Genomic DNA, 25206 nt, shown 5'->3' with positions numbered 1-25206 from the left:
TCGTTCCTCATTTATTGCTTCTTGCTGCTGACTGTTACTGGGTAAACTACCTTTTTCTGTTTCTCCGCGTTATAGTTATTCCTCATGCATGTGTGATTTAGATCTACCGCCAAGCGCTTTTTGTTACTTGAGCCTCGTGAGTAACCGCCGATCTGTTGTTCCCCTTAGTCAGGCTTCTTATTCATCACCTGTTTTTCTGTTTCAGGTTTCTCCCTGCCCGTGCTTCCTCGCCTGTGGTTTACCGTTCCTGTTTGTCTTTTGTGTTTATATTATTTATTTTAATAAATTGTTAAATTATCCCTATCCAGCAAGTTCATGGAAGAAGTTTACATTCTCCATCTAGTTCACACTCCTCATTCATATGTCTTTGTTGACAAACTTTCCACATGACCCGTCCAACAGGGGCACTTGGTTCTAATCCCATCTGCCCTATTCTCTCCCAGTGAAAACTTCAGCCACTTCCATTCCAAGCTTTGGGCCACCACCAGCAGTTGAAGTCGACCACTTTCTCCTTCAGCAAGAGGTGTCTTTGGGTCTCCTCCCACTTGGATCAGCCTGAAACAAGAAGGGGATGCCAGAGCCATGTCAGCTCGCTTCTCTTCAAGGAGAGGAAGCAGTTCAACTGGAAGCCTGTCCTGGTTGAAAGGGAGCTCATTGACACCCCGCGGAGAAAACTCATGACCTAGGGAGAGTACATGAAAGCATGTTGAAAGGAGAAAAAAAAACTTCTGTCTTCTGACTCAACTCTCTGTTAATTTCTTGCTCCATCCATCCAACACTGAAAAACATCAAGTACCTTAAGTTATTTAGACATAATTCTTTCAATTGCTCCTCTGTCGAGGAAACCCACTTGTAACATTGTTCATTCACACCCCAAAACACACAGAGAAACTTTTATTTCACATGTTAACTGTAACTTCAATAGCAATACAAGACAATCAGAACACTTGGGGTTGATATGTACACAGGTTTCAGGGCGTTGCAGAAAAGTTCTGAGGTTTTACACGATCAGTTCTGGAGTCAAAAGTTCAGATGCCATAGCAAACCCTGTAGCAACTTGTTCCGTCACCAAGAGTTTGTGGTAGGTTTGGGGACAGCAGAAGTTTTGGTCTTGGAGAAAGATTTAAAATCAGGAGGACGGGGTAAAGTCTCAAAGCCCCCATTGATATTGATCAAATGTTCCACTGTGATACATTAATAATACAAGAATGATGTATATACATTATCTTTCAGACACACACACTCATGCTCATCAAGCTATTCCCATACACACAACACACTTTTGCACTTTCCCCCTATGGTTTGTAGCCTTGCTAAGCCACTAGAAAGTCATGCACATGTTCTTGGAAAGGATTTTTTTGGCAACACACAAGTGCTTATTTGACACACTGCTTGCTTGCTACGAGGAGGCCGGTACCCAACCGATGAACTGAGAGAAACTAAGGGGATGGGCTTAGAAGGATGTGCACAGAGGAAGCAGGAGCACACAACGGGGACCAGGGAGGGAGAAGAGACCAGGAGGAGTCCAGTTTGGATCAGTCATCCAGAAGTAACAAAACATGAGAGGGGGATCGTCTCGTGGTGATCAGGAGATAGAGGCCAGGAGGAGAGCTCTCCATCCTTTTGAATGGGTTATCTTTTTTATAAACACCGCACTTCCATCAGAGGCTTCATCGCTGTTTCTAACACTGTCTTACGCCCCCCCTGCCTGGTGTCTATACCCCAATCACCACCGCCCTAGTCACAGGCTCGTCACCCGCTGCATCTGTCCATCGTCGCCATCGGAGGTAGGTTCTGGCGTGTAGGCTGTGTCTCCATTGGAGGCCATTGGCGGCGGCTGGTAGAAGGTCTGCAGATGATTCGGCCGCGGGCCCAAAGGAGGGCGTCCCAGGCTGTACGGCAGCTCCAAAGCGGACTGCTGAGGCTGACCAGTGGGGCTGATGCCGTCTTGACCGTCTGGGCTACTGTCTGGGTAAGAGAGCGTCGGGGGTGAGGTGCGGGTGTAGAACCGCGGTGGTGAGCTGCTGCGGCTGTACACTTGCGGGGAGTGGCGGGAGTAAAGGTTGTTGGGGGGTGAGTTTGTGTCGCGGGGTGCAAAGACATTCATCGGCGGAGAGCTTCGCGGGAAGATACTGAGAGGTGGAGAGTGACAGTCTCCGGGATAGAGGGGTGAAGGGTTTGAATCTCGGGTGTAGATCGGTGAGGTGTCATGGTCGAGGTCAAGGTCGGGAGTCAGGGGAAGAGTAAAGCCGTCAGAATCATCCCGTTCAGCATGAAACGGCAAAGACCCCCTTTCTTTCCCTCTTTTCCTCCCGTCATGACCCGCTTCGCTGCTCTCGAACAGGAAGGATTCCTCCCTGTCAATATCCCTCCCTCCTCTCCAGACATCCAGCGCTCGATCTTTCTGCTTCTCGTTCTCACGCTCTATTCCCGCTCTCCAACCATCTCTGTCCTTCAAAAACAGGGATTCCTCCTTCTCTCTTCCAGATCCGGACCTCCATCCATCAATCCCAAAATCTTTTTTTTGCGTAATAAAGGTCTCTTGTTGCTCGGTCTCTGGGCCTCCTCGCCACACATCCAGCCTCCCATCCCTCTTCTCCAGCAGCAAGGGTTCATCCCTCACTCTTTCCATTCCGCCCCTCCAGTCATCCGTCTCTCCGTTTCTCTTTTGGGAGGCGAAACACTCGTCTCGACTCCTGTCGGCAGCCGTCCTCCAATCGTCTATCATCCCATCCCTTTTTAGAAGGTAGGTCTCATCCTTCTCCCTTTCGTGGCCTCCTCTCCACGTCTCCACCCCCGGAGGCTCCCTCTGCTTCATCAGCAGCGGCTCCTCTAGAGCTTTGTAAAGTGGCTCTGCCTCCTGAGGTGGCGGTGGAGGAGGAGGAGGGAGAGGTCTGTCTCGGTAACGATCCCGATCTCTCTCCCGGTCCCTTTCTGTGCCGCAGCTGGACTCGGCTGCGCTGCGGTGGCGGGACAGAGTACCAGGGGTCCGGCTGAGGGTTGAGTAGGGGCGAGCCTGAACATCAGGGGGCCGGGACTGCTGTCTGTCCTGTAGCCCTCGACGACCCAGAGTGCCTTGCAGTTGCAACCTGTCGCCATCTCTGAGAAAGTCACACGAGTCAGGATCTCCAGGAGCACGTGTGCGTGGCCACCCGTCCTGCAGCTGCGGCGTCGTGGCATGGTCTTGTCCGTGCGCCATGGAATGTGCTTCAGTGTCTTGTGTGTGGTGCCTCATATGTGCCCACGGCTCCTGAGGGTTGGGCCGTGTGGTGGGCTGCATGGTGGCAGCCCACACCTCTTGTGACTGCTGGGCTTGTCGAGTCAGCGTAGCAGTGTGTGCGAGGGCGGCCCTGTCAGGATGGTGTGGCCTCGCCAGGCTCCCGTAGCGCTCCGGAGGCACCGGCATGTCCACCGAGGGCCTCAAGTTACTCTGCACCAGCTCTGAGATGATCATCTTCTCCAGCGCCGCAGCATCACTGAGGTTGCGACGCATTCCAGCTCCGCTGCTCAAATCGGAGGCGCTGTGAGGAGTGAGGAGACCTGGGGAGATATCATCGCCTCCCATCCCCACTCCTCCCTCTCTCAGAAGATCTGTGCTGCCAACGACTCCAGCTCGGGACCCCGGTGTGGACCCCAGACCGTGCAGGGTGAAGGTGTTGGGGGTGTAGCCTCCGTTGAGACAAACACTGTCCAGCCCACAGGATTCCTGGCTTTGGGACACTCCAACCTCTGTGGGCAGAAGACCAGAATTTCTATTTAAAAACAGACACAGGCACGTAAGCTGGATGTTTACATGGATGAATGTATGAGTGAAAGATGGAGCAGCGTTTGCTGGTCCTGTGCTGGGAGTCAGATTTACCCTCCACACAGACCAAAGTAATCTATCTCAATTAGAAAGAGAATGGAGCAGATCATTTAGATTTCATCTGCAGATGAAAGGACATTATTGTGGCATCCAGCTCAATGAAAACACATAATAATTTGAGGCTTTATGATTATTAAATTAACTATATTAAACCAGATTTCAACATTTGATTGATCAAACTGAGGTTGGTTGGATCTGTACAAGCGTGAACACTAAGGAGGAATTGCCAACTGCTTCTATCCTGGATTTCCACCGGTCAGCACAAGCTCATTTAGTCTCCTTCATCATAGATGTTTTGTTTATGACATCACATTGCATAAAGTGGTGCACCTGTAATTGGTGTAAATGAAAAATGTCCCCTGCGAAAGCAAGTTTTTCCACGAATAATCTGTGTTATTTGCTTTTCTGTGATCAATGAACTGAAATGAAGCCTTTAAAGTCTCCGCCCCAGAAATGACGAATGATGACTCTTAGCAAACTGTGAGACTAAATAGGGTCAAATGATGTTTTCGGGTCGAGCGATCGGTCGTGGTTGTGGACTGGTCAGACACACTGGCTCATGAAATGTGTCGCCCGGTTGTCAGTGTGTACGTGTGGTCATGGTCTGAGGAGCTACATGAATTGAGTGAGCACAGTGAAGAAGAGCTCGTACTCTGCTTGTTTCTGAAGGTTCCGACTGGTCCATGTGAAGACAGAGACAGAGAGGGAAAAGTTAAAAAAAAAAAAAACATTTAAAAAGACAAAAAAAAACAAAACACAAGTACAACATAAATCCACTCCACCGTGAAAGTGTTAAAACCATCCTATTAATATTAAAATTGAAAGATAGTAGACGAAACAAACATGAAACAGAACACATTGTTTACACTCTTTCATCTCATGCACATGCCCACACACTTCCAGCGTCTCTTCTCGGGATGCATTCCTAGAGAGATAATCCCTCCAGCATGTACTGTGTCCACCCGGTTGGACATCACTTGAGTTCTCCTGACAAGACACGCGAGTCACTTCAGCGTGTGACAACGCTCACCCATGAGAGAGAGGCAGAGATCCAGAGCATGGACTGAGGAAGATACTTCCACCGCGTAAGCTCGGACATCACTAAAATGATTTGTTGCATCACATGCATTTTCCACAGTCCACAGTCTGTTTTGCTCCTCACAAAGAAAGTTACATAATGCATGATATATTATGGGATATCATATTAAAGTTGGTCAGCATATTTAGCTTTAGGAACAACCAAATGAATTGTTCAAAACTGACGCTGTTGTGATCCCACACCGACACACTCTTTCCCTTTTGGGACTCAAAATATGGATGACATTTTCAAAACAAAAGCGCTGCACTGAACTAGAAGGTCAAAGATTTCAACACCTGGTATCAATGCGGAGATTCAAAGAAGTGCAAGGGTCAGAGACAAAGGTTTAGAAAGGAGACCTACCTGAAGCAGTGAAGGGCTGATTGTACCCTTGAGCAAGCATGGTGTCGTACGGAGACGCTCCCGCATGTGTCTGCAACACTGGGTTGGTGAGAAAATGGTTCCCCAAAGCAGCTGTGGAGGTCAAAGTGGAAACATGAAACCATGGAAAAACATCCATATGAAGACGATGAATTCTAAAATGATTGCGACCTCGGTTCAGAGTCGGAGTGTTGTTGACATCAGCAGCGATGAACGAAGACTCGGTTTGCCTCCGAACGGTGTCGTTCCACATCCGGCGGATTCGACTCTGGAGCAGAGAAGTGGCTGAGAGTGAAGAAGGGGAACTGAGAGAAGTAGAAATGCAGAGAAAGGAACCTGTCTGTTGGCTGTCGCCCTGCGGTTCTGGCTGCTGGTGTAGCGGCTGTTGGAGCGGAGAGCGGCGCCTTTCACGGAGTCAGGAGAGCTGGTGGTGGAGGAGACGCAGCACTGGGAGAGACGCAGACATCGACCGTAGTCCTTCTGACCCTGCACACATGGACCCGCATTTTATTTTAGTTTTTTTTTACCTCTGACAGCGACATATGCAGAGACCGACCTTGCGGGCAAGGGTGCAGTGCAGGATGGTGATGAGCAGAGCCTGCGCTGTGTTCAGGGAGGCGAAGAGGTACGCGAGGAGGAGCGACGGCGCTGACAGGAACATCAGGCCGGACGACCAGTTGACGCTCTGCAAGAAGAGCAGCGTCAGGGAGCCCACCGCCCAGGCTCTGGGAGCAGAGGGAGAAACAGCATGTTAGCAGCTGTGAGAGGAGGCACAGCCGCAAAACACACACAATATTGCTTTAGCGTTTGGACAATAAAGCTCATCACTTTCTCTTCTTCAATTTGAAGCATGGTCCCACTTGAAGTACACGTAGTACATCAGAAGCAAAACAGGCTTCTGTGAAAATGGACTGGTGCATGCAAAGTGCAGTGAAGTCATCAACAAAAAAAGATAGCAAGAGAATAGAGAGATAAACTCGGCGGCCATTACTCAAGCAGACTGTGATGCGTCCTCTGCAGATAAAATCCTGATATCAGCTGCCTCATGAAGCCATTGATCTGGCTGAGAACAGTTTGCAACTGAGTGAAGCTACAGTCGCTCTGCGGGTCGGCCCGGGGCATTTAAGGTCACAGGCGATGTGTTTTCCCTTAAATATTCCGAAAGAAATGTTACAAAATCGATAAACCTCAAGTTGTCATGGCGACTGGAGTCTGGCTTGAGGGCGGCGGTGCTGTGCATCTTGTGTAAGGTCATCACCAAGATCACCAAATTCAACTGAGAGGGAAAACAAAAGGCATCAGAACGGTTTCTTCCAGAATCACGACTCAAACAGGAGTTTGAGAAAGTTACCGTGATGATGACTGACGCAGGACCCAGGAAGCTCCAGATGAAATAGTTGTCTGCTCGGAGCCAACACCTGCCAAGGAAAGAACAGATGAAAACAAAGAAAGGCACAGTGACAGTGCACACCTCCGCCCAGCTACTAGCTACTTATCTTTAAAGTTTTGCCTTGAATATTACCACAAAAAGGGCTTAGCTTCACTGCTTCCAGTGAAGTTTAGACAGTAGCTCTGCTAGAAAAATGAGCTTTGGAAGTGACATCACTGACAGTAAATGCCCACACTATGTGACAACTGGCATCACAAGTGGGATGGTAACAAACGCTCAGTCAGGCAGTGGAACCACTGTGGTCAAAAACCATACCCACAATGCTCCTGTTCAAGTGACATTTTTTAATCATCTGTTTTGTTTTTGACATTATTTTCATCGTGATCGTGATTGACATACGCTGTTGTGGAGCCGTAGCCTCTGAAGTCAATGGCAGCTGAGACCGCCACCACCAGGCTGGGAACGGAGTATCCACACAAGTAGAAGTACTTCCTCCTGGAGTTGCGTCCCTCAAACACCTCTCGCTGCAGCAGATAAAGCTCCACCCCCTCCAGGCACAACCAGGAAAACACAGACAGCAGGGAGAAGTGGAGCAGCCCAGCTACGATGGAGCAAACCACCTGTGAAGAGGGGAGAAAACAAACAAAAAATGAGGGGAATTAAAAAAAAAAAAACTGCTTGGAAAAATATTTACTTCCAATCGCGGGTTAGTAAATTCAGTAAATATCACGTGTACAAACTTTAATATTTGAGAAATTAATTCTACATCCAAAAATAAAAAAGTATATTAAGAAAAGACAGTAAAATATGAGTGAATTTAAACAAATGTGGGTGCAAACTTCAAGTGTGTCTTCCACCAAAAGAGTGAGGATCCCATGTGTTCTGCGGACATCAGCGCACCGTGTACTGAGTCTTGTTGGCTCCAACCAGGAAGAGCAGCTCGGTCAGGATCAAATTTGCCCACAGGTTGCAGTGGATGGTGCTGTGGTCTGTGTGCCAGGGCGCCCCCTGGCAGCACAGGGTGGTGAGACAGGCGGCCAAACACACCAGCGCCACAGCGATGCCGACCCACGATATGACGTACACCAACAGCTCTTCCACTCCAGCCCCGGACTGTGCAAGAGAAGAAACGCAAACATAGTTTAGCTCAGTATCTGCCCTCACCAGTGAAGGCACACAGGTAAAGGCACTTCTGCTTTCCGCAGTGTCTGCCTTCCATCTATCGGATTTACAATTCAAATATCATTAGAAGGCGATTAGTTGTACATTCATATCCGAGACACAGCAGGTGGGAAACTCTCCAGGTCCAGACTCTCTGATTAGTCTTGACGCGGCACTCTGAAGTTTTAATTGTGAAGTTCCTGCTCCGGGTTCTGACTCACAACTTATTCAAAGTATATCGTGTTCTTCAGAAGGATTGTGATGTTGTTTTGAAGGGTGGCAACATGTCACTACTACGTGCAAGGGATCGTGAGACGCGTTCACGGTCATCTCAGACCGTTCCACGAGACACTTACAGCTGGTTGTTCATAAGTCATGAGCACTGCGTAGCTGGACAGATGGTTGCAGGCGCAGGTCGTGTGTGTGTTGTTGGTGTCTAAGAGACGACAGCCCTGCGTCGACCACCTGCCACCGCCAGACACTTTTGACGTGTTCCAGAACGAGCAATTGGGTCCAAAATGGTTCTCCAGCTGTCACACACACACACAAGAGAAAGGTGGTGATGCTGGTGCGGCGGGTGGTCAGAGGAGCTTGATGTCAAACCTGCAGGTGTCGGAGAGTGAAGACCACCGGGTCGGAGAGATACACGCGGTTGGAGCCTCGGTGCACAGACGCGGAGATGACATGGGAGTTGACCACGAGGCTCCTTCGCCGGACGTCTGACCCCTGGCTGACCCCAAGCACCAGTCGCAGCGGGGAGTTTTGGGTGCTCAGGAAAGAGCCCAGGTTCTTGTAAAGGGACAGGACCAGCTTCACTTGTCCTGCAGGGGAAATCATGATAACAGAGCCACCATATTTTCAATAACAGAGTTACAGACCGTCACAATGAAAACGTCTTATCGGATATATCTTCATGCTGACATATATCAAGTGCAATTCAGATTTGTTCCTGAAACTGCACAGACAAAGGAACACAAGTGACAGTTTCTCAAGAGCATCTCAGACCATTGTTGCTGTACTGCTGCAGAGCCGCGGCTGAGATCTGAAGGATGCTGTCGCTGTCGTAGGAGTGAGGGAACTTGATGTCTTGTATGTCTGCTTCAGTGTTCAGCACGTAAACCTCCACGTCTGTAGGCACAAAGAGGAAAAGGTGACCGGAGTTCACCACTCTGAAGACACCAGGGGAGAAAGGCATTACATACCGACGTTAGGCGTTCTGTCGCTGAAGCGACCCTCGTAGAGATTGTTGGCCAATAGAAAAGCCCCTTTTTCGACTGCATCTAACAGCAGGGACGCGGCACGTGACTGGTCAACGCTGCTCATGTCGGCCCAGGAGACCAGAGCCTCTGGACCCAGCAGGTTATCAACGGTTTGGACCACAGCCTGGGGAAGGGAGGAGGCGTGCAGGACACGTTTATACTTCATGAGGTTATCAAACTATGAAACTGCAGTGTCGATTGATTTAACTTTTGACATGTTTGCTAAACTTATATACTTTTTTTTTTTTTTAATTTGTAGCATAGTCACACATAGAAATAACCGCTCTCCACTACAGAAGCTCAGAGCTGCCAGCTCTGTAATTTTTTTTTTTTTCAATCAGTATCACATTATTTCATGATAGTACTTATCCCGTTACTTCATAGTAGTATCACATGTTTGTTTTATGTCAGTAGTATGTTATTTAATGTTAGTATAACATCATTTCATGATCGTATGTTCTTTCATGATAATTATCCTGTTATTTCACGGTAGTATCACATTGTTTTATATCAGTAGTATTTTATTTAATGTTAGTATAACATCATTTCATGATAGTATCAGGGTATTTCATGATACATTTCCTGTTATTTCATGGCAGTATCGCATTACTTCATGATAGTATTACGTTATTTCATGATACTCATCCTGTTATTTCATGGTGGTATCACATTGTTTCATGTTAGTATCACCATTTTTAATGTTAGTATACCATCATATCATGACAGTAACAGGGTATTTCATGATATATTTCCTGTTATTTCATGTTAGTATCATGTTGTTTCATGTTAGTATCACCTTATTTAATGTTAGTATACCGTCATTTCATGATAGTACGATGTCATTTCATGATACATTTCCTGTTATTTCATGGTAGTATCACATTGCTCTCGCTTATCGGCCAGAAATGAGGGTTTTGTTCCACCACAAGTGACTTGTCTTCTGCACTCGCCAACATGTACTTTCCTGATGCTACTATGAACTAATTTCCGCTTATTTAACCTGTGTGAGTGTTTCATGAACATCAGGAAAATACATGTTGTCAAACCAAATCATATGATTGATACCGTGGCCTACTAGAGCTTTGCCATTCCATCCCAGGCTCTTTCAAGGAAGCGCAGGGCCAAAATCAAACTGAATACATACAATAAACTAACCAGTGATTCAGTTAGACGGAATATGGTGAAAGAAAGACCTTTGATTCTCAACGCAGCCACGTCACTCAAACATAAGTTTAAAACAGATACAGACCAGACGATGATGAATCATTCTTTTTGAAACTGTACTCTAAGTACAACATGAAGAAAGCCAGAACTTCTCAGGCTCAAACTCCAAATCTGAACGTCACCTACCTGAACATAAGCTCTGCATGTGCGCTCCCTCTTCTGCAGCTGGGATTCAAACAGGAAAATACTGTTATGGTCTCTGGCATTTCACTTCCCCTCAGCGAAAGGTCAGGTACATGTCTGCACTGAAGGCTGCTCACCTTGTTGTAGTTGCGAGGCGCAGACTCCTTATTGACCGGTCGCAGGGCCTGCAGCTGAGAGTCCAGGATGTCCAGGAGCTGCTCGATTAGCGTGACAGACATGCTGACATCACCGGCGTAGATCCGCCCACGTGTCAGGTTGACTAGCTCCCCGGCGATGTTAGCTGCATTCTCCCCACTTTTTATCTGTTTTGAGGAGGCGTTTATAAGGTCAAATATTTTGACATTTCCAAACAGAGCTGTGTGGTGACTGGCTGTGGGGCTTCTGCGCAGCGTGTGGCGGCGCATCAGTGTGGGACTAACCTTCTGTGCGATTTGGCTGACCCAGGGAGAAGTGCAGTTGGAAAGGTCAGGCCCTCTGGAGCTCCAGCCCACCGGGGACAACACGCACTGATAGGAGGCGATTCCTGCAGAGACAGGCGAAGAACATCAAACAGAGGAAAAAAGGCCCTGACTGACGGATGGACTTGTGGTTTATCACAGAAACACAGTTGACGTTGTTGTTGAATGAGATTGATTTCATAGATCGTTCTTCCTGTCAAAACTTGGCTTCGCTTCCTGGGAGGCAACATTTCGTTGGCTCCTCCCTAAACTGGACGGTGCCTGTGTGGGGGCTCAATAGCAGACTGTTTTTTATTTTTTTTAAATGTCTTTATTTTTTTTTATGGGATACACATGTGTACAGTGATGATTTTAAATTCTTCACCAGGACCAATAAAGACCTCCGTTTTAAAGGACTGGAGCTGTCTGTCAACTGTTTTATGCTTCATGCTTCACAGGGTTAATACATGTTCCTGGATTATGTGTCATTATTTTAATATACTTGTTTAGTAATATATGGTGTCGGATTATCACAGTGAGATGATTTAAGCAACTTTAGGTTGAACAGATATTCACAATAGGTCCAACAAAGGTTAGTCGACTAATTGAAAAAATAATGAATAGATTACTCGATAAACACATAAAATGGGGAGGAAATAAAGGAAAAAATTGGCCTCAAAACAGCGGAATTATATTTAGAATATGAACAGTCTCAACAGCTGTGGGCCACACTTCCACATCTGTCCCAGACAGATCAGTGGTCTAACAAAAGTCATGAAGCATAACAAAGTCATCAGTGACTGTCTAATAGGTTGTTGAAAATAATAACCTTTTCCTTTATTTAGCGATTTTAAATTGAATTTCATACTTCAAGGCAATTCCATGAAGATCACGGCCAGTGGTTTAAGCGTAGGTGTACGTTTTGCCTGTAGTTGTATGTAGTTGCCTGGCTACTGGAGAGACGGAGGCGTAGCAGTTGTGTCTGTCAGGGTTCAGGCACAGGACACATCGGTGGGCAATTTTCGATCAAATGTTGCACTCACCACAGTTTGCAGCAGCGTGACCGAGGGAGGAAGTACGGGGGGATAAACTTATCTTTCAGAATAAAACAAAAATTTGGGATCAACAAAGTAAAACTAACTTTCAGAAATGAGTGTTGAAAGTTTAGGATGGATGGATGGATGGATGGATGGATGGATGGATGGATGGATGGATGGATGGATGGACAGATGGATGGATGGATGGATGGGTGGATGGGTGGATGGATGGATGGGTGGACAGATGGATGGATGGATGGGTGGATGGATGGATGGATGGATGGATGGATGGATGGGTGGATGGCTGGATGGATGGATGGATGGATGGATGGATGGATGGATGGATGGACGGATGGTCTTGGTCTCTTCAAGTCATGGTCTTGACTTGGTGTCAGTCTGGTAGTCAGCGATTGAAAGCCAAACAGGATGGTGTCACCGACCAGGAAGCAACATGCTAGTTTAGTGAATAATATGTAAATAAAAGGCTGCAGGGAGACAAACACCATCAGTGAAAATTCTCTGGCTCCTTTGCTCGGATCCCGTTTATCTGTTTAATCTGCACAGCAGCATGCCGTCAGAGCCTGAGCTGAAGCGGACAGCTGCACAGCGTGAGCCACATCGCTGTGCAGCGTAACTTCTCTTTCATCTTGGCTCTCATATTTGATATCCAGTTCAAAGAGAGGTCAGTGGACTCTGTTACAGGGAAGGGGATCTGAATTCAACACACTCTCCTATATCCCTGTGCCACACTTACCAAGTGACCCTTTGGGGCAGGGCCTCTCCACCGTCTCTCCTTTCAGAGTGGGTGGCCACTGGACTCCGCGCGCCACCCGTCCTTCACATCCACCTACTTGACCAGGTCCACCAGGGGCCAGTGGGACGCGAAGAGGAGGGCGCGGGGTCAGTGGCACCATGGCTGTTATTGGCCTCTGGTCAAAAGGTCCTCGGTTGATGACGCCTATTGGATGAGAGGCTGACGGACGTACTGGGGTCAGTGCCACAGTGGCTGTGTAGGAGCGAACTGTGGTCATCAGGGAGGAGAGGGGCCCTATAGGGAAGAAAGAGAGAAGACGTTCCAATACACTAATATCTTAGAATGTTCCTGTTGAGACAGCTTCCTGCTGAGCTTATTCAGAAGTTAGGAGAGAGAAACAGCGCCACAGAAGAGTGTGCAGAGTGTCCATTCTCAATGTCATCACTTTGGCACCGCCCCCACTACGGCGGTCTGGTTCCACCCAACATCATGAAATAGCGTGATCAGTGTCACGAAATAACACGATAATATTAAGAACTAGTGTGACAAGTATCGTCAAATAACCTGAAAATGCCAAGAAATAGTGAAGATTGTGGTGGAAAAAAATGATTTTGTCCTGCTGTCTACTCTGAGCTTCCGTGTTAGGAATTATCAAGAACACGCGCTAAACATCGAGTTTATCTCATAACAAAAAACAAGTCTATCTACGACTGGAAGCATAACAAACCTTTCGTGGGGGGAGGTGGTGTGAACTGCAGCGGGTATCTCAGCACGTAGTAGTTATTCCACACATACAGCTGGTTGTCTCGAGGGTTGTAGTCGATGGAGGAGATGTACTGGTACGGGTTCGGGAACGGTATTTGGACTGGAAGCTCTTGACCACGACTAGTGTCATACGCATAAACAACCATGTCACTGCCGACCCGACCCTCGGCTTGACCTTCGTCATCCTGGAAGACGGATCGCACGGCGTAAAGCACCCCACAGGCCATGAAGGCATTGCTCGCCCCTCTTTTGTCAAAGCCTGTCGCCCACGTACCCTCGTAGCGTAGGGTGTATGGGTTCACCTGCAGTGAGCAGAAAATGAGCAGGTCATACGGAACAGGTCATCAAACCCACCATGACTCATTTATTACCTGGCTGACCACAATGCGTCCATTATTGGCTTCGGTGGAGTAGATGACCCACAGACCGTTTTCGTCCACCGCCAGATCGATGTCTGACTTCCCGCCCCAGCGGTAGGGAGAGGTGTCATGGTAGTTGGCGTTGGGAACAACGGCCTCGCCGCTCTTGATCCGGGTCCGCAGATCATACTTGACCAGGTTGCGTGTTCGCTCTTTGTTGTAAAACACCGCACCGTCGTAGACCACAAACCCCGTGCCGTCTACGCGACTCGGTAACCTGGAGGGTAGTTGAGAGCAGGAGTGTCAAGCTCTTTCAAACTGCTAGACACAATCCAAACAAACTCATATAAAATATCAGTATACTGTTTAGAGGCTAATTTTAGAATTCTGTGGTTCAACTCAGCTTGATGGGTGTTTGTGTTTCTCTTGGAAACATAAACACCCATCTGCTTCGCCATCTTCAATCGCGCTCCCTTTCATCTGTTTTATGGAAATTTCCAGATTAGTCACTGACAGTTATCATCTCTGTTAGAAAGGCACCCAGTCAAAGAGTGAAGTCTAAACGTAGGTCACAAAATTGACATTGTGGGGCGTCTAGTTCCTGGTGCACGTGGATTTTTTTATTTGAGATGTTGGTTTTTGGTGATTTGAGGGAAGAAAACTGGTATGGCTGAACGGTTTCTTGAAAAAAAGACTGAAATTGTGATCCCAGACAACACGAAAAAGTAGTCAAAGTCCGTAACCGGCTGCTTCCACAGTCGCTCGTGGTTGGTCAAAATGTGCACATGCACTGTGCCAATTGGGGCAGGAGAGAACGAGAGAAACAAGAGAGAGAATCGTCGCGGTGCTGGTGTCAGACTACAATACATGCTAGTCAGGTGAGGATATTAACTAGTAGTCAGTTAAAGAAACCTGCACCTTCTTTGTTTTAGCCTGATCCACACACGCACACTGTTCCAAGATGAGCAGTCACAGAATACAGTGGCCTCAAGTGGACAAAATTAAGTCTCACAACAGATGGATTCGTGAGCCTTAGAAAGGATAAATATTTGTAAAAGTGCTTTGAAGTTCTTTGATATCCAGCGCCCTTAATGGTGTAATGTAACTTCAATGACTAGAGTTAGTTTACTTAGTGTATTGGAAGATACTTGATATATATATTGTGAATATATTACATTATGATTGAGTTGTACAAATATGTGAAGAATCGATACAATTCAAAGACAATTGAAAGCTTTTAGTTTTATATTCTAAATACCACACATGCTCTATTCCTCAATGTGAATAATGCAAATTGTGAATAATTTAAAAAATATATTGGCCGCTCAGAGAGGGAACATTAACGATAATCTAATCCAAACCTAGCCACACTGTATAATGTTATTACAAATAATACTGAAGAAGCTTTGTTATTAGACGCCAAACATGGCTTTAAATATACTATTAATATTTTAGAACTAATAAAACTAAATAAGAATTTTTGCGTTAAAGCATTATATAAATGTACTAAAGACGCATTGTAGTGAAACCAGTGATCTCTCATGTGCTTTTGGTCGTTCATAAAAAATTAAATCCAATCGAATTTATATTGAAATCTAAGTATCTTCCAGAAAAATCATGATCATATTTTTCCCTGAAATCGTTCAGCCCTAGTACTGAGTCAACCCATGGAACAAGTGCAGCAAATGAAATCGATTCTTCCGCAGACAAATACCTCGCTGATGTCGGCTCAGGTTGCCACGCAAGCCTCAAACCAGACAGTCATGGTCATTGAAAGTAGGAAATAGTTAAAAGAGGATTCAAATATCAGTGTTTCTTATAATCGTATAGTTTGTTACATGCTATCACTATTGAAACAATCCCACCTACAATACAAGCCAAAGCAGATGGCATTTTTATGTTCAGATCGCCTCCTCACAAGGTGAAGCTCTACTCCAAGTCTCAGATGACAGAGCTCATTGAAATATATTTGTGTTCGCCACAATCCTCTAGTTGACCGGTAATTCAATAACAGCACGTGCACTCACTTGTAGGTGGTGGTGACTCTGTTCTGCCTGTAGTCGTCCCAGGAGGCGTACTCGTACAGCACCTCCGTCCTGTACGGCGTCCACGGCATGACGTAGAGTCTGTCTCCAGACTGCAGCGGGTCCTTGCACCAAGCCCCGGACTGATGCTCCGCCTCCAGCAGAGAGGAGGCCGGCTGGATGCTGAGCAGCGAGCCGGGGCATACGAAAACTGGGAGACAGAATTTGGCAGATCGAAGGATGGGAGATAGAAGAGAGAAGGGGGAAGAAGCAGAGCAAGGGGGAGAGAAGAGTAGATATATAGTGGCGTCAGGTGCCGGGTGAAAATGGATCAATGGGTGAAATATGGATTGAATTAGATGAGGTGGATGCAGCGAGATTAAGAGAAAAGTAGGACGAGAGAAAAGAGAGAGAGAGAGAAAGAGAGAGAGAGCTTTAGGGTACCTGCACTGATCTCAAAACTGAACTGTTAAAATCACACTCGTGCTGTGCGTGTGCGTGTGTGTGTGTGTGTGTGTGTGTGTGTGTGTGATCCTACAACAGGGCCACTGCAATGAAAGGTGTCTGATTGCATTTACGTGTCTGGAGTGTGTTTGTGGGTTAGTGCAAAGAGAGTGGAAAACAGTGTGAGGTAGAGTCAAGGACGCGGAAGGCGGAGCTAAATTTTGCCTTGAAGTGAATGAGAGGGCAGGTTAGTTTACTTCGAGCACAACGGGTGGTTCACCAACATGTCAATAACTGTATGGACACATATGTTTACTGCACAGTCTTACATGCATAGAGGCATGCACACGCACGCACATTCACACATGGAAGGAGTGCTTGGTAAGCACACGTCCACACACAGGTACACACATTTGGTCTTATTTTTCCTATGACGATAAATAAGGGGCTCTTCCTATAGGGGAAGAAAAGGGGAAATAAGCATATCGAAAGATGAAGTGTCAAGATATGAAGAAGGGGAGGAAGGAAGGTAACAAAGATAGAAGTGGTGTGTGTAGGTGTGTGTGTGAGAAGATTGTGTGTTTGTTTATGCTTGTGTCGGAGGGAAAAAAAATAATAAATGTGAGACGGTAAACGAAACCACTTGTGATACATAGAGTCTAGCTACAGAACCTGGATAAAACCGGACAAAAGAACATGTTTTTTGCACGACAAGATGGATAAAACATGGAAAAAAAGGTTGGAATAAAAGTGTGGGGGGCGGGGGGCAACATCCAGCATGAGTACGAAACAACGTCCTAGGGTAGAGGAAGAGAGCGATGGAAGGAGAAAGGAGGAGAGAGAGAGAGAGAGAGTGTGGGGGTCGGGATAGAGAGAGAGATCAAGATGCTACAATGTGTTGTCTTTACCTTTTTGGTCCACTTCTACTCAGGCATAGGAAAAAAAAGAGGGAGAGAAAGAACGAGAAATCAGAGGGTGAAAGAAGGGAAGCAAAGAGAAGCAAGAATGCGAGCGAGAGAAAGAGACAAGGAGAGAGAAAGACAGAAATAGGGAGAGCGTGAGAAAGAAAAATCACCAGAAGAAAATGATAGAAAAGAATAGGAAGGAAGAAATTGCACAGATAAAGACTTTGGAACTCACTCTCACCACAAGTACTTAAAGTCACCCGTAAATAACACAATGTACAACAAGTGGAGCCCCCCTGGCCTCCCCCCTTCATCAATCATCCCCCCCTCCTTCACCCTGCCTCCCATCTCTCCATCCTTTAAATCAGGCTCCTGTGGAGAAAAGAGAGCAATCCCATGGTGTGAATCTGCAAAAGAGGGCATGTGTGTATGTACATTCCCATACAAACACACACTCACACGACAACTCTCACAGTATGCAAGTGTCAATTCGCTTCTGTCCTCTTTTCATTTCCTGGCGTTTACTGTCACACAAAGACGTATAAAAGCTCCCTGAGAAGGAAAACATGGAGCTCTCTACATCCGTTCGCCAGAGGGACAGGTGTCACTCCACTAGTGGAGCTCATGAATAAAGATGGCGTGAGCACACGCTAGCGTTAAAGTAAGGTAGTACATGTGTGTTTATCTGTGCATGCAAATGTTTATTCGAGAAAACTCTCTTGGATGTCAACACAATCGCTGATCCTATTGCAAACAACAGCATCAACAACAAATCCAAAATTCATACCAAGTGTATTGTGTGACATCAATCTCCCACATATGAACAGAACAGACAGTTTAGAACAAAGACAAGCAGCCTTCAGCATATAGGACCAGGTCATTGGAGTGTTGTGCATGACACACTGCATGTACCAAAGGTTTTTTTCCGGAAATGAAAATACAGTATTTAACATTAAAACCATGACTTTCATGAAGTCAGCACTGGACATCAAAAGCAGCTGAATGGTATTTGAATGCTATATAAAAAAATGTATATTATGAGTCTGTCTTTTCCCCCAAAAATAGTGCTAATTATATTGATATGTTAAAATAATATTCTTTAAAGAATAATGCAAATTTGCACAGTTTTTCTGCTCCCACAAAGTACATACATAAAATACCTGGCGATAAATTCACCGCTTAAAAAGATCCTCCAATATGCATAATCTATGTTGAGAATCTTGAAAATGAACATAAAATTCAACAATATCATATCAAATAAAATGCATACGTTTGACATCATGGAGCAACTACTCTTATTTTGATATTGAACTCTTTGATTTATAATATTCTCTTCCAAAATTAAACATTTTCTTCTGTCTTTTGCTTTGACCGTCGCTCATAAGCTCAGTTGTTCTGGCTACTACCTGTACATCACAGACACCAGATGACTCGCAAAGCCTTAAACCCCATGTGGCCAAAGTGCGGCTCCGGTAGCAAAGGTGGCCGCTTGTTTCCATTCTCGCGGCTTTTTTCATGATCCATTTGGAATTGAATCGTAAAGATTAATGGTCATTTCAACTGTATTTTTTGTCCCTGAAGATAGATAGAAGGTAGGAGGATATGAAAAGGAAAATACTTTGGTTACATGTTTTGACCAATATTATAAATATATTAAGAACTTAAAAACAGACCTTCTAAAATGTATTATTCATATTGAGACTCTTTACATAAAATACATACAAAATGTAACAAATACGTAGTCCAGTAGGATAGTTTAAGCATATCATAGCACTGTGTGATCACACTTTTCCTATAGTCTCCTTGTTTTCTACTAGTTCAGTAACAAAATCTATGTTGAATTTAAGAGTACTTTTCGACTGTCCTTCAGTATCTGGCTTCAAAGCCCCTCAAAAGAGCGGTCTAGGAAATGTAATTGCCTTTAGACTTCATTATGTCTCATATTTAATTACCATGTATAATTAAGGGCATTTTTATGTGATGCAATTTTTTTTTAGTATTTCTTGGAAGGGAATGTCTGAATAAAGGGTTTGCTATAGTTGAGTTGGAAAAAAAAAGCAAACTGGAAGTGAAACATATGTTTGAGGATGAAGACATGTAGCTCAAGTCGCACCTTTTGAGATCAAGAAACAAATGTATTTATGGCTCAAGACTTATAATATGTGTACTTGGAGATAATGCCACAAGTACTTGTGAGGTTTCCAGGATTGAGACTGAGCCCACTCCAACATTCTTTCCCTTCACCTCAACAAGTGGTTGTCAGTATCTGCTTTAACACCTGATAATAGTTCATATTCATATTTCAGACGGTCTGTGCAGCAAGAATGACGCGTGCTGACTGTGTGCGGCTGCGGTTGGAACTGACAGGTTGGCATACTTACTGTAGGGGACACATTCATACTGGATCTCCAGGTACTTGTATGTTCCCGGACAGGGGTCTGGGAAGACATCCACCCCTGCAACCACCACGCACTGAGTCCTGTTGTTACACCTGTCGAGCAGAGTGGAGAGTTGATGGGTGGAGAAAGGGATGATGCAGTGACACGAAGAAGAAGAGAGGAGAGTGATTAAGAGTCAGGGAAGGGGAAGCAAAGGGCACTCCATTTGTCTGCTCCCCCTTGCTCTGAATATTGATCAGCTCTTCTAGGAAAGCACTGCTGAGCACACGTATAATGGCGTAGCCAGGAACGTCGATGCTGCACACGCACGCACACCCTCGCACAGGACAGGCAGTGGAGGACACCACTCTCGCCAACCGTTCAACAAGCATTAATCATACATGAGCCATGTCCAACAACACACAAACAACCGCACTAAAAGGAAGCACTCAGCGAGCCGATCATTTAGTTAAAACACGGCCGTGTTCGGGACACGCACCTCTGGGCCATTATCTTGAGGGCGTCGGGAAGGTAACACTGTGTGTTTTCCATCTGGAAGGGATCCGCATCACAAATCTTGTCGTCGGTGCGTCCGTAGTTGGCTGTTTCCACCATGACTACGTCACTTCCAGGGCAGCGCAGTTCGATGGGGTAGCCTTCGCACGCCAGCTCTCGGCGCAACAGCCCGAACGGCATGGTCGCCCGGGACATGGCTGTGGTCACGGTGACGGGGGCAGAAGGAGACAAAGAAATAGAAAAGACTTTTAGAATCCTGGTGCATACCTGGATGTCATTGCAACAAGCTAGCTAGAACACGAGCTGTGCTCCAAAACCACTTCCATTTCAGAAATCTATTTCCCACTTCAGTCTTCACTGAAAACCAATGAGGGCATGAATTTCCCAGGCAAAGAAACATCGCGCAGGAGACTTTAAGGAATCTTTAAACTGTGCTCTGACAAATCATAATCCAAATAAAGATGGGGTTCTACCCATCCAGAGTCATTCAACTGGTTCAGCACCTTCTCCCAGGAGGTTAAGTGTCTTCTTTCTTTTTCATCATTGGACAAGGAACATACTTCCGGGATCCAGGAGGTTTCTTATAGGCTCTGTCACTCTGGTGGTGGTGAGCTCATACCATTCCTCTTACAACATTCTCAGGTGGACTACAGTCAGTCTTAAATGTCGTTCCGCCTCCTGCGGCATTTCCTGCACGTCATCATGTGAAAGAAAGACACACTCCTTTCACTGAGTGTTTGCTCGTGTCACATGGTATATAAGGCACCTCAAACTGTCACACACACATATAGAGTGCTGCAAATACCAGGTAACCAATAAAGGTTGTGAAACCTATTTATCGACAAGCGGCATAAAAGTTATTTTCAAACCTACTCTTGCATGTCCAATGTGCATGAGGCACTGTTTCATCATAAACATAACAAAACAGCACTGTGGTGTCTGACTGAGACCTGTCAATCAATGATGTATGATCTGCCCCATGTATGAAGATAGTGCGTCGCAGATGCAGGAGGTGAATATAAAAAAAATATTGGCCGGGTTGATGCTCACAAATTCACAGGCTCAATGGTCAGGCTAGCACAACATGCTGGGGGGAAATAAAGAGGACTGTTTTACAGTCCCGTATTCTGTAATTGTTTCTATTGAGTTGGACTTTGTGACTGCACTCTGTAATAGCGTATTGATTCTGTAAGTCTTTGGTAGCTCCTAAATTCTTGCCTGGTTTTACATATTTATTCCTTTTTATTAATTAGCATTGATTCATATTTACATTTTCATTGTGCAAGGAAGCAATTCAAGCAATAAAAACACAGATGTTTTCCCTAGCATCTTGTAAAATCTTTTTTAATAGTCATGGATACAATACTGCTGAAAAGGAAGCATTTTCACTGAGCACTTTTCGAGTTCGAAACGCTATTGAATAAAAGATGATGAGCCTCCCCAGAAAGTGCACAAGATTTGCCCTACTCCTTGAAAAACCTTGATGCAGATCATCACCCAAAACATCAGGAAATCTCAATGAAAGATCAGGAAGACGTGTGTTGAGGAGTGAAATTTGAAGCGCGGTTTCATTTTCTGTGTCACGGTGCTTGAACAGTCCTGACACTTCCCACGCGGAGAAGCAGGGCAGCGCTGTATAAAATAATAATTCAGTAGCCAAATAAATTTTGTTCTTCTGCGCGCGCTTGAGCGTCACACACCGTCGCAAACGCTTAGTCAGTAAACTCACCTGACTGCCACATTAATCCGTCTAAACCTGGGTTATGGGAAGAAATCCAATTACCATTGACTTAATCTGACTGTTCGCATCAGCTTGAGTATCACGTACTTAGAAAAAGGCCTTTGCTGTATTTGGATTAAACCACATTAAAAGGAAGCACTTCAGTGTGATCAGGATGCTGCGGGAGTGCAGTAACTGTCCGTGGTGCTGAACGACCGATTCTTTCTTAAGTGGCCGCTACAGTCACTGTAGAAAAAACCCACTTTGAAATCCCATTAAACATATCGATCATCCGAATGTAGGTCACATAAGTGCACAGCATTTTGGCCGACTGAACACAGTACACTTTCAATAAAACTACTTTATTCCGAAGCTTCCTGCTCTTCATCAAGCTGCTCTTCATTTACCTTTAGTGCAGATGGAGAAATACAATTTGAAGGTTGAAGGCTGAAATTGGGGTTGAAAGTTTTCCTTGGCTACAACATGGTAAAACCTGCAGTCATGAACTGGGCTTCAATGCTACTCGAGGGTTTTATTGGAGACAAGACAGCCAGTCAGAAATAAGTTGTGCTCCACAGCTGTGAAGAAACCGATAAAAATGAAGTTTTATTTGCATTAGTTTTATTCAGATTTTTAGGATGGTGGTGAAGAAAGAGAGAGGGGAATGTTCATCGAATTCACTATATTGTGTCTGGAATATTGATTCCTATTGTATGACTGAGAATGGTACTGAAGAGGATTAGGGCCAGTGAAGAGTCAGAATTCTGACTTTAATCTCAGAATTCTGACTTTTTTTTCTCAGAATTCTGACTTCAAAGTGAGAATTCTGACTTTTTTTCTCAGAATTCTGACTTCTGAGAGTCTCAATTTAAAGTCAGAATTCTGACTTTATCTCAGAAGTCAGAATTCTCACTTTAAAGTGACAATTTTGAGATTAAAGTCAGAATTCACAGAAAAAAGTCAGAATTCCAAGAAAAAAGTCAGAATTCTGAGATTAGAGTCAGACTTTAAAGTCAGAATTCAGCCTTTTTTTTTCTTCACTGGCCCTAATCCTCTTCCGTAGAATGGGTTTATGGTGGTAAGGTAAGTGGCTCACCTTGGCTGGATGGAGAGACGTGAGTCAAAGTGAGGAGGACCACCCCCAGTAACCACTGTGACGCCGCCATCCCGGGCAAGAAGAGTTAGGAAGACACGCTTCCAGCCGCAGTTAGAGGAGCCTGCAGGAGACATGGAGGGGTTTAGAGAATATCTTTGCACCTGAGGATGTGTGTGTGTTTGTGTGTGTAACAATGACAAAATGATGACATAGGAGGGGGAGAGCTGAGTCGATCAATGAGGTTCACGGGTGTGATAACGGAGGACATGGAGAAGACAGGTGCGACTCAGGAGGTCAAGATAGGTGTCGGTGGAGGAGACTTGAAGGAGTAGAAGAGGTGAAATGTTCTCATCGGTTCTGTGGTCACATCGCTACTGACGGCGTAAACACATCACAGAGCTTCATAACTTTATGAGAGCACAAGCACAAGTCGCCACCGACCGACAGAAACACGCTGCCGCTGTCAGAAAAGCAGTGCAGCACAGGCCTTTCTAAAATGGGTGATGGCTCTGTTTTCGACAGTGTGATCCCTTTCTTTTATGACAATTGCAGCAGGTAGGACAGGACGGCAAATAACAGACGAGGAACAGGGAAAATAACTGAGCAATCAGTGCAGCCAAAAGTCGCTCTATCTCCTGTTACCATGGTGATGGAGGGAGGAGAGAGCAAGGCAGACTGGGCACACACAGGGTTGCTGCCTTTGTGTGGGATTCACAATGGAAGCGTGTGTGTGTGTGTGTGAGAGTATGCGCTTAAGACCTTCATTAGCCGACAGCAAAACTGATCACTGACCCATAAAAAGTCTAAAGCTTCGCCTCCTAAACTACAGCGCACACACACTCACATGTGGCGAGAGGGCTGGGCTTGTCTTAGGCTACTTTTCAGTAATCCTAAATAAATAATGTTGCAGAGAAGATCCCTTCCCACAGCAGCATTAATGAGGTTAAACAGCACACGGGGCTGCGCAGGTGACCAGAGGCCCATGTTCTGCTGCATCAACACAGGCAGACAGCAGCATCGGAACCTGTAAAATTGGACTGGAATAGTTGGCCCCCAGAAAGGAGTCAGTAATTGAGCCTGCATTAGACCTGACTCCCATGTTTGCTTGTGTGTGTCTGTGTGTGCTTGGTGGAGGTCACCACAGGCTGGAGATTTAGCAAAGGTTTTTATTGGTGAAGGTCAAATAGTGAAGGTCAAAGAGCGAATTTTGACGCTCAGATCACCGCTGTGTGTGTGTGCTGCTGTGTCCACATGTGGGGCTGCGTGTGTGTTTTCCTTATGACATGCCTTCCCTCTCCATCTTAGAGTTGGGTAATGACGGCAGACAGATTCAGGTCAACTCCCCTACTAACATCCAACGTGCACACAGAGACAAGAGCTTACCAGGGTGACACACACACACTTACTCACAGGCCTCCATGACGTCACCAAGCTTACACCAACTCAAAAATGTAAACCAGTCGTGGCACAATAATTATCTCAGCTGGGGTCATACCATGGTCATTACACTTTTTTTTAAGAAATAATGCAATTGATATGCGAGAAAATATGGAAGTTTAAGGAATAAGTTAAGGTCATGAGAGAATGCAAAATTACAATAATTATTAGAGACACAAAATACCACATGTAAAAAAAGTCAAACAGGAAAATAAAATCGCAATAACAAGTTGCAGCACCATCACAATTTCCAGCGGCTGGAGGGCTGGAGGCGAAGTCACATGGAGCTTCCAATGTCCATCAGAAGCTGAGTAGAGTGAATCAACTATCTGAAGTGTTGAGCTTCTTGTGTTAAAAGTAGAAACTATGATCAAGAACTGAAGTCCAAACCCAACACAGTGCTGAGCTCCAGTCCATATCATTATGTTACAGTTGCTCTTTCAATGCTACATGTAGTGTTCTATTATGAAACATGTGACATTGAGGAGTATATTTAATACATGAGAGAGGGGAAGTGTGGCATTACAGTCCACAGCAAGCCTCAAGCGAGAGTTGGCAGCCTTGTAAAAACCTGCGATACACTGAAGCCACAGACGGGGAAGCGCAATATAGCGAGGGAACACTGTATATTTATACATACAATACATCACTTTGAGAAAAGCCAAATCAGTCACTAGAGTTTGCTCTTGTTGGCTGCTTATTTTTCAACTTGTTTTAGTTCATGCCTATTTGATTTAGATCTTCAGGTGAGTGCAGGATACATTCCACACTTCCAGTTTTAATGTTTTATTTTATTGTTTATTGTTATTCCTCTCTTCAGTTCCTTGATGTT

General features: G+C 45.4%; 1 protein-coding gene across 4 annotated transcripts in view; it reads right to left on the bottom strand.

Moving 5' to 3' along the window:
• Nucleotides 1–205: 205 nt before the first annotated feature.
• LOC128753458 (adhesion G protein-coupled receptor L1-like) overlaps nt 206–25206 on the bottom strand; it is a 35059-nt gene continuing 10058 nt past the window's right edge. For 2 of the 4 annotated variants that reach the window (XM_053855181.1, XM_053855179.1), the window contains exons 2-26: nt 22938–23058; nt 20105–20318; nt 19609–19718; nt 17231–17245; nt 15882–16089; nt 13867–14131; nt 13458–13797; nt 12731–13024; nt 10922–11025; nt 10619–10804; nt 10485–10523; nt 9078–9258; nt 8881–9003; nt 8479–8696; nt 8232–8405; nt 7615–7827; nt 7114–7334; nt 6676–6742; nt 6512–6600; nt 5881–6049; nt 5661–5810; nt 5496–5592; nt 5307–5417; nt 4518–4541; nt 207–3729 (exon numbers count right to left, since the gene is read on the bottom strand). In XM_053855181.1, coding sequence (XP_053711156.1) covers nt 1742–3729; nt 4518–4541; nt 5307–5417; nt 5496–5592; nt 5661–5810; nt 5881–6049; nt 6512–6600; nt 6676–6742; nt 7114–7334; nt 7615–7827; nt 8232–8405; nt 8479–8696; nt 8881–9003; nt 9078–9258; nt 10485–10523; nt 10619–10804; nt 10922–11025; nt 12731–13024; nt 13458–13797; nt 13867–14131; nt 15882–16089; nt 17231–17245; nt 19609–19718; nt 20105–20318; nt 22938–23007 — 5670 coding nt within the window. In that variant the 5' untranslated portion in view covers nt 23008–23058 and the 3' untranslated portion in view covers nt 207–1741. Of the gene's footprint in view, nt 3730–4517; nt 4542–5306; nt 5418–5495; nt 5593–5660; nt 5811–5880; nt 6050–6511; nt 6601–6675; nt 6743–7113; nt 7335–7614; nt 7828–8231; nt 8406–8478; nt 8697–8880; nt 9004–9077; nt 9259–10484; nt 10524–10618; nt 10805–10921; nt 11026–12730; nt 13025–13457; nt 13798–13866; nt 14132–15881; nt 16090–17230; nt 17246–19608; nt 19719–20104; nt 20319–22937; nt 23059–25206 lie in introns of all 4 variants that reach the window. The other 2 variants (XM_053855182.1, XM_053855183.1) reach the window with 2 other exon arrangements.

This window comes from Synchiropus splendidus, chromosome 2 (genome assembly GCF_027744825.2).
Source record: "Synchiropus splendidus isolate RoL2022-P1 chromosome 2, RoL_Sspl_1.0, whole genome shotgun sequence".
Classification (NCBI taxonomy): Eukaryota; Metazoa; Chordata; class Actinopteri; order Syngnathiformes; family Callionymidae; genus Synchiropus; species Synchiropus splendidus.
The sequence above is the reverse complement of the archived record's forward strand: the minus strand, read 5'-3'. Positions and strand labels throughout refer to the sequence as shown.